Consider the following 18,701-nt stretch of genomic DNA (forward strand, 5'->3'; position numbering starts at 1 on the left):
CTAGACTGACGCAAAAAAACCCTGACTGCATGGAGCTGTGACTGGGAGAGCGAAGGTGGCCAACCCTTGGGAGAGCAGTTTGCAATTGTCCGCAGGTGCAGAGATGGCAGATTCACGCCCACGCACAGACCCTGGGAAGTACGCACATCTACACGAGTCTCCTGCAGGAACATTCACCGCAGCCCCATTTATGAGAATGAGAAACCAGAGTAAACGTTGCTGTCCATGCAGAGACTTGTGAGTGCACCTGACACGTCTGAAGTATGGAATAATATACAGCAGTGAAAGGAACAAGCTGAAGGGCATATCCCAACATACGGGCAAAGAGGAAAAGAGCAGCTTGTGGGAGGACGGTGGGGGGGGGGGGAGGGGTTTCCATGAAGCTTAAAAACTGGCCAAAGAGCACTGCATTTTTTTTTTTTTTTTTTTACAGATGATACACGAAGTAAAATAGCCTGAGAATGAAAACCATCAAATGGAGGGTGGTAAGTTTTTTTTCTGGGGACTAAATATTTTACTTAAGCTGAGATCTGGATACAAATGAATTCAATTTGTTATCTCTACTTTTTGTGTCACCCAAACTATTGGAAGAATATTTTTTTCCCCACTGAGAAAAGCCTGCAGGCTTCCACCCCAGCACGTGCCCGCGAGTGCACACGCCCCAAGCTTGCACCCCCTGCTGCACACCAAGCCACCGCCTGTTCTTCTTCAGCCCCCAGGAGTTTGGGCCTGCACCGTGTGGAAAGCAAGGACCCGCAGGGCATCCTTCTCGGAGTCTGGTGACAGGTGTTAAAAGGGAAAGAAGAAAAGCCCCCCTGGTGCCCACTCAAGTGTCAGCGACTGGGATCTAATGGCCCTGTGCTGGCCACACTCTGCACCCTCCCAGGTCACATTAAACACCTCAGGTTCCTGCAACGAGCACTGGTGGCCTGCGGTCACGTGAGTAATAAAGTTCAAGGGCGCCGCAAGGGCGTGCCTTCGCCAGCTCTTATGTCCCCGAGGCTCCTCCAGACGAGTTCAGTCTAGAACCTGGGCCTTCTTAACCCCTGACTCCCTGAGCTCGGTGGGGACAGGGCTGTGACCCCCTCTCACTCACGCTTTATGAAAGGGGACTGGCGTGGAGGCTTGCGGGCAGGAGCTTGCTGAGAATGGAGCTGATGCTCCCCACGTTGGCCACCACGATGGCTTAGTGCAGGTAGCACGCGGAGCCCAAAGGCCGCAGGGCAGGTCTCTGCTGGCACTGCCTGACCGTGGCCCCCACAGGGCAGGCATGAAGCCCGAAAGTCCCTTCCACGGAGGCCAGTTTGAAATGAGTAGCCGAGGTCTGAGCTGTCCCAGAGCAAGGCGGCTCTGCCAGTCACTGGCTCAGCCCCTGAAAGGCCCACGGGACCCCCTTCCCCGCTCCCTGCTACCACCCTGACCAGCTCCTCCTACTCTGCCAGTTTTGTGCTGGATCAGAAGTCCCGGGTGTCACCTAAGACTCGCCTTGGAACCCTCGGCAGGGTTTGTGAACCCAGGCTTCCCTTCCTCGGCTTTAGGGGGGCGCCGAGCTGCTCAACATCCCGGGTGGGGCCGCAGGCAGGCCCTGACCTCCCCTCCCCTCCCCTCCTCTCCTCTCCTCTCCTATCCCCTCCCCTCCCCTCCTCTCCCCACCCTTGCCGCCGCCTCAGGAGCACCGGCTCTGTCCTCAGCTTCTCGGGGACTCCCTGCACCTCCTGCCTCCATCTTGTCCTGGCTGCCTTGTGGGGACACCACCCTGCCATCAGGGCTGTCTGCCCGCGTCCAGCTGAGGCAGGGGCCCTTGCTCCTCGGCGCCACCCCAGGTGTGCGGCCTGTCCTGGGGAGAAGCCCTCTGCCAGCTGGCTGGAGGGGCGTCTGGCTCCGGGACCGTCCCACCCGCTCCTTCACCACTCCAGGACTTCAGCCTCCTAAGCCTCCACGCCCACCGCCCTTTCCTGACTCTTTCCACCTGGGACACCCAGTGCTGTGTTCAAACACAGATGGGGCTCCAGCCTAGAATGCTCTTTCTGGTTCTTTGCATGACTCTCTCCTTGTCCATGGAAGATCTTCAGGAAGGCACAGGGAGCTTCCCTGACCACTTTCCTGCTGTATTCACTTTTAACAAAAGTGTACTTGATTTTATTTTCCATCATGGTTCTTGTTAATTTCCTTCCACATCAGCTGAAAACATATTGTTTCACTGTAACTCATATCAAATACTTACATTCAATGCAGAAAACAATATAAACAAAACTTTCCATCTTTAGAAAAAAGACTCGAATAACAGGTACAATGTACATTTCAAATAAAAACATAAAACAGCTGGTTGTGGTGGCATGCATTTGTAATCCTAGTGGCTCTGGAGGCTGAGGCAGGAGGATCACAAATTCAAAGTCAGCATTAGCAGTTTAGTGAGGTCCTAAGCAACGCAGTGAGACCCTGTCTATAAATAAATACAAAAGGGGGAGGGGTCTGGGGATGTGGCTCAGTGGTTAAGCACCCCTGGGTTTAATCCCTGGTACCAAAAAAACAAAACAAAAACAAAAAAACCAACCAACCAAACAAAAACAACATAAAACATTACATATTTAAATATTAAAGTTGGTAAATGAAGAAAAATTCTTGTCCCATAAAACTTTGCTTTTAGCCTGTTAAATAAATTCTGGTGTTTATTCAAATGGATACATATTTTTTAATAGCTGCACTAAGAGTGTTTGCAAAATTTTGCATCCTACTCTGTTGACTCGATTCTTTGGTTACTTTTTAAGTCTTTATAAGGAGCATTTCATTGGCAACTACTATTCCATGCAACCAAATCACCATAACTTATCATTTCCCTTTTGTTCATTGTTTCCAATTATTCTGTTATTTAAAAAAATCTCTTCCTAAACTGTGGGCTAATGGATTTTTCCTTCTTTTGCATTATTTCCTTGGATTGCATTCCTAGAAACAGAATTGCTGGGCAAGTATTCACTATCCTATTAAGAAAAGAGCAACGTTGAGAGCTTCTTACATTTATTCCAGAGCTTTCTAGGAATATACTGGACCATGACGAACCAAATAAAAAGCCTAAGGAACGCCACCCAGCCACCTGAGTGACCCGTAGTGTGGTCCGGAGCTGACTACCGAGACCAGAGAAAATGGCTTGTGCCAACCACGCCCCCGTACCTCGGATTCCCCAGGGGTGCCGGCAGTCACGTGCTGCACCAAGTAACACTGAGTCACAGTAACTCATTTTCAGCCACATCTGTGAGACAGTCTCAGTTTGGTGCTAATGTGTGTTGAACACCGATCCCATTTCAGTTGGAAGGACTGAGCTCTAGTGCAGAACCTCAGCAGCGAGAGTTCCAAGCTAGACATGAACAACGGTGTTTATTTTTCTCAGCGTTTGGCCCAACAATAACCTTCTATTTTTGTTATTACTGACAATTTCTGGCACTGATGTTGTTTCTTTAAAAAAAAAAAAAAAAGTAAATGCGCTCAGGATGTGGAGAAACTAGAACGCTTGAACACAGCTGTTGGGATTGAGAACGGCACAGCCCCTTGGGAAAACACCTAAGCAGCTCCTGAAAGCCCAGCAACTTTACTATGAGAACTGAAAACCTATGCCCACACAACATTTTGTCCACAACTATTCATATTAACATAATTTAGTTACAAAGAAGCCCAATCTAAATGTCCATCAATTAGTGGATAGAGATGTATCAGGCAGGGTATATCAAGCAGTGGAATGTTACTTGACAATGAAAAGGAATGATGTACTGATGTATGCTACAACTTGACGAACCTGGGAAAATGGAAACTTGTGAAAAAGCAACAGGTTGCATGTTTTATGATTCCACATACGTAAAAAGTCAGAACAGGAAAAGCCCTGTGGACAAGGAGCACGTTAGTGGTTATCAGGAATGAAGAGCAGGGGCAAATGGGAAGTGACTGCCTCATGGGGAGAGGGTTCCTTTGTGGGGTGATAAAAATGCTGTGAAATTAGCCAGTGGTGATGAGACTGAAGAATCATGGGACTGCATACCTTTAAAGAATGTTGGAACTACATTGTAACATTGCTATTATTAAATAAAGAAATGCCCTTAGGTTTATAACATATATAGGTTTTGTTTTAAAAAAATTAGCATAGGAAATGGTAGCGAGTGGCATTGTAAGAATCGGGGATCCTTGTGGGAATGGGAGAGCTGGAGGGCAAGCCAGTTTGTCCTGGCTGCAGCCCTGCCCAGCTCGGATGAGAGCCATCCCCACCACCCCCGAGGTGGCTCAGCAGGGAAGCGGCCCCCAGGCTCCCCCTCGGTGCTACCTGAGACAAACAGCTCCTGAAGCACTCAACAGTCTCCAGCGTGGGACTTAATTAAGCTTCAATTTCTGGAGTGTCTAAATAATGAAATACAGCATTTATGTGCAGTGCTATTTACTTTGTAGCCTATTAATGCAAAACACCCTGAATTATTAAAGCGAGTAATTGGCTCTTCTCGGACCCTCTTCTTGGCGCTTCCCCGCCACTGACAAGCTAAATTAACTCAGGTGGGCTTGGGGCTGTGATACCGGCCCGCAGGTGAAGCTGGATGGAAAAATCACATTTCTTTAAAATACAGCCCCAAACTGGACGGCCGCAACCTTTTCCCGGGAGATGCTGACCTCTGAGGGGGACAGTAGAACAGTGTGCTTGCTTAAGGGAACAACGCATTAGAGAGGCTTCCTGTCGCAAGGACTCTTGCAAGATGAGACCAGTGGCTACGTTAAGGCGGAGGTCTGCACGGGACGCCAAAGCAGCAGCTGAGGAGATGGGCACCTCAGTACAGTCCCTGGAAGGACGGGCAGCTACGACCACCTCAAGGGCTGGCAGCAGGAGTCACCAATAAAGTTCCTTGCACACCACAGCCCTTAGAAGGCATGAATCAACTAACAAAAAGTTTCCCCACCAAAGCTGTGATTTGATCCCTCGCTGGGAACCCAGACACGACACCGAGGACTTTGCTCGCTGTTAAATCACTTTTAATGACCCGTGGTTTGGAGTTAAATCAAGTATCATTAATCTTTTAAGACAGACACAAAAGCTAACCTTTGCCTTGAAGTCACGGTATAATATGAGTGTCAGCAGTGTGCCAAAAACCTGCCATGGGGGCGCTTAATAAAAGTATTTGATAAATGCTTTTTAATTATTAATAGAACATATTTAATTTGTTTCATGATATCTGAAACGTGGCTGTGTTCCTAAACAAAGTCTAGGTTGCATTCACAGTAGGTGCCGATGTCTGAAGTTGGTAACTGAGTGTGGGTGGGTGGGGTTGCTTTTAGATATCACACACACAATGGCTTACGATTATAAGTGTCACAGCAAGGACTCAAATCTGGGGCTCTGGACTGAAGAGGTCTTTTTTTTTTTTTTTTGATAACACAACAGAAATTGATCTCCCTCAGTTCAGGAGGCTAAAATCAAGGCATCAGGAGGGCCATGCCTCTCTGGAAAGCTCTAGAGAAAAATCCCCCTTTCCTTCCCGGCCTTGGCCCCGGGCCCCAGCCCTTCCTGGAGCGCCCTGGCTCATGGCTCGCCCCCCACCCGCCTCCTCCTCCACCTGGCCTTCCTCTCCACAGGTCTCTCGGCCCTGTCCGCTTCTCATTAGGACATTGGTCATCAGGGGCCACCCCACATCTAGGGGGCTTTCACCCTGAGACCCTTATCCAACTGCATCTGCCGAGACCTTCCCAAATCTGATCACTCAGATAGTTCTGAGGCCAGGAGCCTGTATTTGGGGTCACACGTGAGTGAGTGGAGAGCGGCCTCTGTGGGGGCGCAAAGCCTCTCTCCAGGGCTCCCGCTCTCCATGTCCCTTCTCCAGTGCCACTCCCGCCATGGCCTCCTCCAACCCTTCGCCCCGCTGAGGCCCTTCTCCTGGGCTCTATTTCCCTCTGAATCCTATGATGTGCCTGGGATTCCTGAGTTGTCCGGCCACTGGGAGGCTGTTTCTCCGTCTCCCTCTGCCTGTTACACTGCGATGGTGTTGAGGTTGTGAGATGTGGACCAGCAGGGCTAGTTTGAAACGGGTGACCATCGACCTGCGAGGGAGAAGAGTCAGATGGGGTTAACGGTCAGATGGGCGTTTCTATCTCACTGCCTAAAGTGGGCTCAGAGGAATGAGAACTTCGAGGGAAAAGAGAAGAAAACTGATCTCCCCAACTCACTTCCATCCTCTCTCCAAAACACTTCTTAACTACGATGATGATTTATGTACTTCTAGTTATTTCGTACCTTATACAAGTAATATATTTTTATCACAGAAAAAAATTAAAATACAGATAAGCAAAGGGGGAGACACCCATAATTCCAACTATATGACCACTGTTACCATTTTGGTATACTGTCGTGCAGAAATCCCAAATAAATGTGAGGGTGTGTATGTAGACATATAAATATATATGAGGTCTTTACAAAAACTGAAGTGGGATAATTTTTATAATCTCTTTATTCTCTTTACAAGTGTGAATAACGTTCAATTAGAAAAAAAAAATGATTTTATCAGACATCTTTTCCAAAGGGATTCTAGGAGATAATCAAACAGTTCAGATTTTGAGATCTGTTTCCAAGTACGGCATGGTCATCAGCAATTTTGCTCTCCCCAGCACATGGACTTGGTTTCAAATTCTAGGTTAATCATTGGCTGTCCATCTTAGGCAAACACTTTAACTGTCTATAGTCCTCAACTTTCCCATCTGTAAAATGGGCATGTTGATTGTATCGGCTGTCTGCTTCTTAGTGTTTCTCACCAGCATCCACTTGCAGAACTTGCTGCTCTTCCATTCTCAGTCCATGAGGTTCGGAGGCAGAATCATCTGTCCATCACCCTCAGTTGTAGGCATATGTCCCAGATGTGGCCATCTGCGAGGGCACATGCCTGTGACACACTACAGGCCCACAGAGGCAGCCCTGGACCCTTGCTGGAAGTGATGTTCCCCTGAGGGGTGACTCAGGGAGCAGGATGCAGGCCCAGACCTGTGGGAACCTTTTTGTGGAGAAACCCTGCCTGAGAGTGCTGCCCACACAGGAGGCAGAGCCAAAAGATGGAGGCAGGCTGCTTAGACATCCTGGACGCAGCTGACAGCATGTTACCTCCTTTGGTGCATCAATTTTATGAGCTGGCAAATCCACTCTCATGAGTAAGTGGCACAATGTGATCATAAGGGATTCCATATGCACAACTGAAAGGTCCCCATCTATCCGTGGCAGTGCATACCTGTCAGGTTGCTGTGGCGAGCAGATGGGGTGGCGCAGTGACCAGCTTCACACAGTGCCCGGCGTATTTTCACCCACCACTAAGTATTAGTGACCATCCCCGTTATGATTGCTGATTGTTGTTCCTGTTATCTGTTGGTGCACATCAAGCTGAAATTCACTAGAAGTTTCCATTTTTCCTAAGTTCGTTCTAATCACATCCAAACCAGGCCAGAGGGGGTGGGGCACGTGCTATTTTCAGTGTCCATGCTCTGACTTGATGCAGGCCAGAGTAGTGTCTGTACACTTTAAAATTCTCTGACTTAAACCCCAGTTTCCATTCACCCATTTTCCCGGGGTCGGGGGTGGGAATCTGACACTTGAGCGCTGAGGCCTGTGACTTTGGGGCCGTGGTCAGACACGGCGACCCTTACATTCTCACCAAGTGGGAAGAAGAACAGGAAAGCGAAGGCTGGACCCAGCCGGACTCAGACCTGGGGAGCACTGTGACCGAGTCCTGCAGGTGGGTTCCCGGAACGCGATGGACTCCCAGCCCGGCCTCAGCCCCTCCTGCCTTTCCAGGATGGAAAGCGCCGGTTCTCCGCCCTTGAGGAGGCATCGGTATCATGCTAAGTGAACTAAGCCGACCCCACCAAAGCAAGGCCCAACGTTTTCCCTGACACGTGGATGACGATACGTACTGGGCGTGGGGCCGAGAGAAGAACGGAGCGACTCTGGATTACGGAGAGGGAGATGAGGGAGGGGTATGAGCCGGTGGACCGGGCAGCGTGACCCCGTGTACATGCGTGACGACACGAATGGCGCGAATCCACATGGCGCACGACCGTAGGAACCGAAGGACGCGCTGAATCCAAAGGCGGTCTGTAAGGGTTAAAACGGAAAGAGCTCCAGGTGGCCAGCACCCAGGGTCTGCGACCAGCCCGAGTGAGGGCCCGGCTCCCCGCGGACGGGTGAGTCCCAGGATGGGACCGGACCCCCTCGCACTCGGGAGCCGGCAGCCTCCGAAGTCCCGGCCGCCCCTCCCGGGAGAGCTGCCTGCATCTGCCCCTCGCCTGGCACCGCTCCCGCACCCTTCCAGGGGCTGGCGGGCCAGCAGGGCTGAGAACTGCCACCCCACGCCACCTGGGGTCGCCGCCCAGGTGTTCCGCTCCTCACCAGCAAGGCAGCGGGGCGGGGCTCTCCCAAGCCGGCCCTGCTGCCTGGGCCACGTTTTTATTTTTCCTCTTTGGACCTCAACTTCGCAACTCAAAAGGGGGTGGTATTTTGGATCAGTGTTCTCTGGGGCCTTTACGTAGGCGAAGCGCGGATTCTAAATTGTACACTGACTTTCTACTAGTAGGTTACAGCCTTGCATGTTGCTGAAAGAGATGGGCAACCTTTAAACACATCAAAGTCACTCTCTGCTGTCATTAAGTAAAGGATTTCCAATAAGCTATTGAGACAGAAACTTCTTTTTCCAGGAGCAGTTTTCAGAATATCATAATCTGCAATAAATCAAATGCTGGAGAGTATTCAGGAGGAACACAAGATGAACTCTGACCTTCAAAGCAAGTCTCATGCTTCGTTGTTGTTGCTGTTATTTCTTAAGTTGTGATGAGATGTATGTTTTTCTTAGTTTCTTCTAGTGCATTCTAATGTGATGTCAGTTTTCTTCCACGAACTGTCACTGGTGAGTGTGTCTGGTGAAAAGCCACCATGATCGCTCTTCACTGAATTTAAAAGAGGCACTAAGAGCAGATGGTGTGCATCAAGGTTAGTCAGGATTCCTTGGTGCCGTCTGACAGGATTCAAGTCACACCGGATTCAGAAAACAGGGCAAGTCACTAGATCCTGGAATCCAGGAAAGGTCAAGAGAGGTGGGAGCTGCCTTTGGGCCCCACGTCAGTCCACCCACCCCCGGTGGTCAGTGTGACCCTGTGTGACTCCTCACGCTCCCTCACCTTGGTTTCCATGTCCTCTCAGTGCTGACCCTGGGCTTCACGTCTTCTCACGTGGGTCATTAGAAACAGTCAGCTCTTATGCTGCTCCTTTAGGTCTCTGACCCTAATTTTTTTAAAAAAGGAAAGCTCTAGACAGGCTGTAACTTGGCCCACCAGGATGGAGCCTAGTGCACCGAATGGCAACCCAGGGTGCGGTGGATGCTCATTTCCTGCAAAGTCCTGCAACCATTTCCTTTTGTCTCTATCAACAGCCCCAAGATTTTCATTAAAGGAACCATCTGGTTCAGCAAGATGACTTTGAATACTAATAACAGAAACCTCAACTCCAACACATGTGACAGAAGGATCCAAGGTAGGGCCGAGCTTAGGACTTGTTGATTCTGGGGCTCTGTGGCATCTCCAAGAACCCATGATTTTTTTTCTTTCTCAACTGCCCAAAGGAAAGCCTTCATCCTGGAACAGGTTCTCTCAGAATCAGTGTCCCAGCTGGGGCTATTTTCTAGGTTATATCTAGCAGATGGAGAGAGAGTCTTTTGTCCAATAATGTAAGTCCTTCCTGGCCAGCCCAGGTCATGTGACACCTGTGGACCAATAGCTTTGTGGAGAAATGGCTGGATTGATGGGCTTAGTCTTGGACACACAAAGGTTACCCTGTGAAAGTACCAGATGTCATCGAGGGCTTAGTCCGTCCCTTGAGGAGGTAGTCCATGAACAAGCCAGTGGAAGGTGGGAGAGCAGGAGTCAGGAGCCAATGACAATGTCTACCAGTCCAGGCTCCCCAGGTAGTCTGGGGTCCCTTGTGGGAGGGGGCCTGCTTAGCTTAAGTCGGTTAGCTAATCTGATCCCAACCCTCTACCCCTTCAAGTTACAGGCCTTTAAACCAACCAAAGACAAGGTGATCGGAGAAAATTCTGCTGGGCTTCTCAGGTAATCTATGTAAACCTCACCTCTCAAGGAGGGGAACGGAACTCCCCACTTCCGAGGTGTGGGCCAGGCATAGCGACCTCTTCCACCGAGCACAGGGTGCAAAAGGGAAAGAGAACAGACACTACCTCAGGCAGGGGACCAAGGCCAACTCAGCCATCACGGCCTGCCGCTGTACACGCCTTTGACATTATATGAAAAAGACGCACTTCACCTCCCATTTCCCTCCTGAGGGTCCAGAACCCAGGATTATCCTGGGGAAAGAGCATCGGACATCTTCCAATAGTGAGGCGTCCTCTGGAATAACTGAACAGGGCTCTTTAAAACTACCAAGGTCGCTGGCTATGGGCACCTGCATGGTTCCAGTGACTGGAGAGGCCGAGGTAGGAGGATCACAAGTTTAGGCCAGCCTCAGCAACGTAGTCAGACCCTGTCTCTAAATAAAAAAGGACTGGGGATGTAACTCAGTGGTAGAAAAACCCCCACCCCGGTTCAATCCTGTATTGAGAACAAGGGGGTGGGGGAGACCAAGATCCTTAATATATACAGTAAAAAACTAAAACCAGCCAAAACAAAAAATATCAAGGTCATTAGAAACAGATAAATCTGAGAAACTGTCATTGCCAAGAGGAGGCTATGAGATAGTGACAACTGAGTGTAATGCGGCCTCCCGAATAGGATCCTGCGACAGGAAGGACACTGGGTGAAACTAAGGATATGTAAATAAACATGGATAAAAAGTCTCAATATTAGTTCATCAGTTGCAACAAGTGTGTCCTGCAGGAACAAGACTAATAAGGGAGGAAATGGGTGTGAGGAATATGGAACTTCTCTGCACTTTATCAACTCTTCTGTAAATGTGAAACGATTCAAAAAAATCTGTGAAAAAGAAAACAATGCCTCTTTTAATGTTGTTACTGAAGATCCTCACTGCTCTTCTAAGAGGTTGTTTTGAATTTTAAAGCATGTGAAACTCAAGAAGCCTTGGAGGAGAGCTGGGGTTCGGTGGGTGCTGCCCAGGTTCATTAGCTCATCCAGCAAGTATTTATTGAGAACCTTCTCTGAGGTCATGTCTTCCTAGGTGCCAGTGATACAGTGATTAATGAGGCATGAAGTGCACATGAAGGGGGAGGAGAAAAACAATACAATATCCAGATAACACAGACGGTGATAAACAAAAGCCAGGGTAAGGGAGCAGGGCGGCTGGGAGGACTTCCCTCAGGAGGAAACGTTTGCACTTGGACCTGAAAGGAGTGCAGAGCTGAGCATGCCAGGGGGCCTGAGTGGAGGGAGCGAGTGGGAGTGGCAGGGAGGAGGCCGAGATCTGCGTGGGGCTGAGATCACGCTGGGCTCAAAAGAGCACTGAACACCAGAATCGTGGTCTTGGCATGAAGAAAGTGGGTCGTGGCTCGGCTTCAGCCAGCGAAGTGAGCGGCTCTGGCCCCACCCATTTAAGATACCCCTGCAGCTGCATGGAAATGGACCACTGGGGGCCCGAGAACAGACCATGCAAACCAGAGGTGACAACCCGGCCAAGTAGGAAAGGACTCTGGCTAGTGGCTCAGCGGCAGGTTGGAAAGGGCAGACGCGCTGGTATCTGGCGTATATTTTGAGAAAGACTTCCTGATTGGGCGGGTGTGGTGGGGGGGTGAAAGAGGACCAATCATGGACCAATCAGCAAAGAGGATCACAAAAAACGCCTCGCAGCCCTATAACACCACAGATGGTGCTCCAGACCCAGGGACCGCAACTGCTTTTGAGGCTGCCAGTTAATCAGGAGAGGCCCACAGACTTGGCATTCTGCTCCCTAACTTCACCCCTGTTTGCTGAGGCCTTTTTCAGGCTTGAGCCCTCTGGGAAGACAGCGCAGAGGGCAAAGGGCACCGCAGGAAACCTGCCTCTTGATGAGCGAGGACGTACACTTCCTCCCGTGGGCCAGCTGGGGTGGCTGCCAACTGCAACTAACGGGTTTCTGGGTTGTCTACCCTCAGCCCAAACCCTGGAAGGGCAGCGACTCCTCTCGCCCTTGTACAGTGATGCCCGGCAGAGGGTATGTGCTGCCAACATTTGCTGTGCCACCTTGGAACAAGGACAAAGGAATAACAGGGCCTAGAGGTGGCAGGAGCCTCCCTGGGAATCTGTTCTTCAAGTGAAAGCAGCAATGTCCAGGCCAGTGCAGAAGAAAAAGAATAAAGTTCAGGAGGGGGTTGAAGTTGAGCAATCAGGGAGAGCGCTAGGAGGGAGCCAATAAATGAGACACTGATTTTGCAAGAGCCCGCACAAAGGGCCAGGCGGCCAGCAGAGTTGGGATGTTGCTGCTCAATTTGATGATCTCATCGCAGGACCAGCAAATGTCAGCGCTGGAGGGAATCTGAGAAAACTTTCGGTTGCATCTGCTCATTTTACAGATGAAGGAAGTAAGGTGCAATGGCTTGGGACCAGAACCCAATTTGCTGGGCTCCATATGCTATACTCTTTTTTTTTTTTTTTTTGGTACCAGGGATTGAACTCAGGGGCAATTAACCACTGAGGCGCACCCCTGGCCCTTTTATTTAGAGACAGGGTCTCATGGAGTTGCTTAGGGCCTCACTAAATTGCTGAGGCTGGCTTTGAACTCAAAATCCTCCTGTCTCAGTCTCCTGAGCTGCTGGAATGACAGGCATGTGCCACCGCACCAGGTCATATTCTTTTTTGTACTGTGCTGATTACCAGTTCAATTACACTTCTTTTCCCATTTACAGGCTCAAAGAGGAGTTTTCAGAAGTTGGGTGCAAAGATAGTCTTCTAAAGTCTAAAATCTATTCCTAAGTAAAATTCTCATTTAAGAATTCAGTTCCATCAAAAAGAGAAAAAAAAATCTCTTGATAAACATTTCCTCTTCTCGTTCATTGAAAATGAGGCAGCCTATGATGGTTCCCTTTTTGACATGGCTGCCAGGAAGTTTAAAGCTAAATTTAACACTTAATCCTCCTAATTATAGTGGCCTCAGTTTTTTTCTTTTACAAAAAGTATTTATTCGCCCTCCTTTTTATGATTTCTTTTCTTTTGAAAAACATTTCCAATGGTCTCATTGTATGTGTGTGTTTTACTATATATTGTCTGGAATCCTTTTTGGAAGTTAGCCGGATATAAATCACCCATCAACCAAAACAGAAGGAAGGCCCCCTTTCTCTTGGGCACAGGGATTGCTACTTCCAGTGTGGTGTCCATTTTCAGACACCACCCTCGACCTGAAACCTCAGACCTGGCCTCCTGCTTTTGTATTTCTAGAGAAGGAGGCCACCGCAGGATAGATGCATATAAATGAACAGTTATGAAATTGTAGGGTCGGCTTGCTAACTAGGCAAGTCCTTGGAAACTTCAAAATGAAAACAAGATGTGAAAGGAGAGGGCTGTTTCCTGCTGACGTGGCAGCACTTCACATTAGCGAGGGGCCTGGGGAGGCCAGGCTGCCCAGGCCACGCGGTCGGCAGGTGGTGGGCTGGGCCACCTCCAGCTCCAGGCCTTCTGCTAACAGCAGCCACAAGTCTGACCTCCCCAGGCCGGAGAAATGAGATCACATAGCCTCCCTCTCTTCTGGCTTCTGGCCACAGAAGGAGATTAAAGCACTCGTTTTCTGAAACCACGAGGCTCTCTCTTCCCTCCCTAAATGAAATTCCTCCTAAACCACAAAAATTTAACCCAGGCAAAATTAGGAAAGCAATAAAGGAGTCCATACAGATGTCTGTCCTCCTGCTCCCCTTCTGCTTCAGAATCTTCTGTGACAGTTTCTGTTGAGGTAGCAAAAAAAACAAAAACAAAAAGAACAATAAATAAGTCCCAGAAAATGTCAGCTGTTTATGCCTTTGAGCCTGAGACTTCCTGTGGCTTTTTGTTTTTTAATCTGTTCCAAGTTTGTAAATTCCATTCTTTATTCCTGTGGTGTTGGGTCTGATTTCCATGATCATCTAAGAGATATGTTCGCAAGAAAAATGGCTTCGAGGGTGCCATTGCTCATGGAAATGCCCTTTCCCCAAAGCATCCATTTGGATTCCGTTCATGATCTCCTCCTAGGCAGAGCCAATTTGTTCAGAGAGAGACAAGAAGATGTTGCCCCCATGTTCCCAACACCTTGAAGAATGAGATCGTTCAAAAAGCAATAGTGTTTCTTTAGAAAAATCTCAATAAAACCATGAATCGCAGGCAAGACTGTTGTGTGATGTCAGCATAGTAGGCAAGAGCTCGCTCTGAGCCCAGACTGCCTGGCTCCTTATCCTGCCTACCTCCTGTTCCCTGGGAGCCCTGGAAAAAGTGCTACTCCACATGAGACACGTCCCTGCCTTTAAAATGGGGCTAAAGTCAACGCTCACATCATAGAGCAGGTTCTTCAGCTTCGCTGTGTCAAGAACAGAGCATGTTGAAAGCACTGATTATTGGGCCCCACTAGCACCGTTTCTGATTTGGTAAGGGCTGGGCTGGGGTCTGAGAATTTGCATTTTAACACGTTTTCAGGTGATGCTGATGCATTTGGTCCCCAAGGTCTGAGAGGAGTTGAGGTGTGGAGGTAGACCTCTTGCTTAATACTGGTGGGGCCCTGGGTTCCATCCACAGCACCCTCCCCGCAGAGGTTTGAGATCCACTATCAATGGGCTACGGCACAGATTACAGTTACACATCTTTTTGATTCTGCACATAGCTGTGTTAAGTGGTGTCAGTTCTTATGGTTTTACGAGGTGTCTCTCAAACTCAGAAATCATAGTAAACTTGCAGTAAGACCCAAATGCAATCTATCTTAAGAAGCCTCAGTTTACAGGAGAGAAAATCCTATCAAGTTCCGAACAGATATTCTTGTTTTAAAGAACTCAGACGTTTGGAACTTGGAAAGTGTAGATACTGTAAAAGTGATTCCATAGATGGAGGGCTTCTTCCTCCTGGAACTTGTCAGCGCCCATCTGTACACTTCTTATGAGGCAGAAGCAAACAAAAGCTGACACAGCTCCCTTTGAGGTTTCGTGTCTTCTGAGTTACAGTAAAAGCGCCAAACAGACTTAGTCATTATGGTCAAAAAGAATTCCTCAACTCGTTTCAAGTAATTAAGGAGCCCAGCAAATGCGGACGTTGCAAGGCAGTTAGAAACAACATCTCTGAAGAGCAGAGGAGAGCAGAGGAAACAGCCGGCTACAAGGCAGGGGGTTGTTAAAAAGCTCCCCACAACAAAGGGAACGAACGCAAATCCCCAACCTGCGGGCGTTTCCAGCAGCCCTAAAGCCAAAGATAAAAAGCTCCGATGAAAAGCCCAGCGTGTGGGGAAAGAGGACTTCAATAAAGTGAAAGGTTAAGATGCTTTCTTTGCCGAGCCCTTTGACCCGTCTGGAGCCCGAAAGAGGAGGAATAAGCAACCCAGCCTGTCTTTCCTGTGCCACGCACTTCTCCTCCAAGAAGTCAACTCAGTAAACCTAGGTGGAATGCCTCCCTTGTTCTAAGCACCGGGCTCCATGCGCTGGTAAACACCTAACTCCTCGACACAATCAGATCTAAGTTTTCGGTATAAATGCTCCAGCGAAACATGAGAATGAGATCAGGCACTCTTGTCTCGAGATGACTTTTGAAAAATTAAACAAAGGGCGCATGTTTGCAAGAATGATAAAAAAAAAAAAAAAAAAAAAAGGCCGCTCTCCCCTGACAGTTTAAAAATGCAATACACAAACCACTTTCCCTAACACTTCTCCAAAAGGTCGGTCACTGCCAGCCCTGGGCTCCGGAAGGCTCCACCAAGGTGCTTCTTCACTTGCAGCAGGGGAAGGGACTAGAAACGGGCAGCGCGCGGGGCAACTTGGAGTCTGATCCTCTAGACTAGAGCCTCCCTTGGACTTGGCACGGGTGCAGGCAGCGAGACACCGGTCCCCAGATGGGATTCTGGGGCTGCCACGACTCACCTCGCCAACTTCTCCAGGCTCGCGGCGCCCCGGCGGCCGGCTCGGGGGCGCGGACGCGGGGGCCGGCGCCTCGGAGCACGCGGGCGGGCCCCCGGTAGGGCGCGGGACCCCTGCGGGCGCGCGGGAAGCGGCGCAGGGTGGCGCTGCGGGGCCGACACGGGGCGCCCGGGCGGCGCGGGGGGCTCGGCGCGGCCGGCGCGCAGGGACAGCAGCGCCAGCAGCAGCGCGGCCAGCGCGAGCAGGAGCAGCGCCGCCGCCTTGCTGCGGAGCTTCATGGTGCGGTGCGGCCCCTCTGCGCATCGCTGCGTGCCCGGCGGCGGCAGCGGCGGCGGGACGAGCGCTGCTCCGCAGCGGCCGTCTCCTCTGCCGGTCTACCGAGGGCTGGGGTCCTGGAGGTCGGCGGGTGGCGGGCGGCGGCGGCGGAGGAGGAGAGCAGGGAGGGAGGAGGCGCGCGCGGGCTCCGGGAGGAGCGGCCCTCGCCTACCGTACTGTGTGGAGTAGCCGCCCGCCAGGCCGCCCACCGCCAGCCGCTGAGCGCTGGAACTTCAGGTAGCGCAGGCTAGAGATACCCCATTACTGCTACTTGATTGCCTGCTCACCCACTCGCTCATTCACTGACTCCCGCCAGTTCCCTCCACTCCTCCATCTGATTTGCTCTGGGCGCGGTGATTCGCTCATTCATCCACTTATCCCACGCGTTTTCTCACCTAGACGTGCGCTTCTGTATGTATACACACATGGGCCCAGGCAGGGACACTTCTGTTCCGTCTGTCCAGTGCAGGGTTCGGCATAAGGTGGTGCCCAATAAAGCTGCTGGGCAAAATCACTCTAGATTCGTGTGCAGAAGGTAGAGTGAACTTCAATGTCTAGATTTAAAATCAGACACTGTCATTATTGGCTTGGTGATCCTAAGCAATCTGCAGAACGTTCTTAAGTCTCAATTTCCTTGCATGCGAAATGGGAATGATAATGCTTGCTCACTACAGAGGCATTCTGTGGATACCGACACAAACAATACATTCAAAGAACGAGCGCACAGCCTGGTTCATAGTAAGTGCCCAATAACAGTTCCATGATCATTAGTACAAGAAAACATAGTTTATCTTAAAGACATAAATGCAAATTTTATTTTCTTTCCTAGCTTTGAAGATAAACCACTCCACACTCAGCGTGTCAGGTACAATGGTGCTTATGGGTCCTGTGAGGCAGGAATCCAGCATAGTAGCTGCGTCCTCCGCTTCACCGGCTCTCATAAGGCCACCCTCAAGGTGCTGGCCAGGTCTGTGGTCTCCTCTGCAGGCTCACTGGGGAACCATTGGCTTCCAGCTACGTTCTTATGGCTGCTGGAAGATCCAGATTCTCTCAGGACTTTGGAATGAGGGCCTCAGTCCTTTGGTGGCTGATGGCCAGAGGCCACCTTCCTTTCCTTGTCAGGGGGCCTCCCTTGCAGGGCAAGCACTCAAGAAAAGCCGGACAGGGCTGGAGAGAAGAGGCCAGTGTCTTCACCGTTCATCTCAGCCGTGGCAGACCACCACTTTGCCCTGTTCCACTTTTTGGATCTAGACCACACTCAGGGAGGGAATTACACAAGGCCTTGAGGACCACACGTGGACACTACTGGAAGCCATTTTAGAAGGCTATTTCTTTACCTCCTGTATCTAGCAAAAATCCAAGTTCTGTCATACCTACCCCTAAAACAGCTGGCGCCTGCACAGAAAGCTCCACAAAAATTGGTAGTAAAGTAGAAAAACCTAACCTTTAATTGACAAATCGCTGGAGGCTCCGAGTGGGCATTTCTGAGAATTAAAAAGTTCAGGGGCCCTAGTCTTAAGGGGCCCCACACTTTTGTGAAGTTATCTCCAGGAGCTCTACCAGGTTCTCACAGTGTTGGAGGAAAATCCCTTCCTGGCAGGGGAACAGTAACCATCTGGAAACACCTCAGGCCTTCCTAAGGAGGCCTGTTCAACACAAGAAACTTTTATTAGCCTTTTTAGAAAATCAGAACCTAATTTATTGGGGTTTATCATAGCCCAACCAACTGGGGGAAGAAAAATGTCCAACTCCAGCCCTTTCTAGTCATCTTGTGGGCACAATCACTGAACCACTGGAAACTCACCACAGGACTGTAGAAAGCCTGCTTTCCCCACAGCTCACCCCCACATCCCTGCAGGCCTATTCACTGTAGTTCCTCTACATGTTTGGTATTCAAGGACAAGTTACCAGGCACACTAGAAGCAGAAAACACAGCTTGAAAAGACAGTGCCTGCACTACCACCAGACTAATAAGCCATTGACCTTGGGATTTGCTAAGGGTTCTAATGAAAAAGCAAGCAAGGTCACAAGAAGAACAGACACCATAGGTAAGCCAAGAGACAGAAATTAGCAGAGAGCTTTATAAAGAGATGCCTGAGGTCAAAACTACTGTCTTTAATATGCTCGTTAGCAGACCGAACGTCACTGAGGAAAGACTATGAGCTTGAGGACACACCAAGAAAAGCTTCCAGAACAGAAAGTCGAAGAGAGAAAAGGCTGAAAACAAATGGAACCCAAGAAGAGTGGGACAACTAAAAGTTCAACATGTGTATAATGTCAATATCAGAAAAAGAGAAGCGAAATAAATACAAGAAATAGTTGAGGCAATAATGTCTAAGGATTTTCCCCAAATTAACATCAGACACTAAGCCA

The 18,701-nt window shown here is 49.7% G+C and overlaps 1 protein-coding gene across 7 annotated transcripts in view; it reads right to left on the minus strand.

Annotated features, from left to right (window-relative positions):
* Positions 1-16,422, minus strand: part of Gxylt2 (glucoside xylosyltransferase 2) — a 69,064-nt gene extending 52,642 nt beyond the window's left edge. For all 7 annotated transcript variants that reach the window (XR_007106294.1, XM_047534999.1, XM_047535003.1 and 4 more), the window contains exon 1: positions 16,017-16,422. Coding sequence is in view for 6 of the 7 variants with exons in the window: in XM_047534999.1 (XP_047390955.1) it covers positions 16,017-16,291 (275 nt within the window). In the remaining variant the exon portion in view is untranslated. The remainder of the gene's footprint in view (positions 1-16,016) is intronic.
* Positions 16,423-18,701: the final 2,279 nt, after the last annotated feature.

This window comes from Sciurus carolinensis, chromosome 19 (assembly GCF_902686445.1).
Source record: "Sciurus carolinensis chromosome 19, mSciCar1.2, whole genome shotgun sequence".
NCBI classification, from domain to species: Eukaryota; Metazoa; Chordata; class Mammalia; order Rodentia; family Sciuridae; genus Sciurus; species Sciurus carolinensis.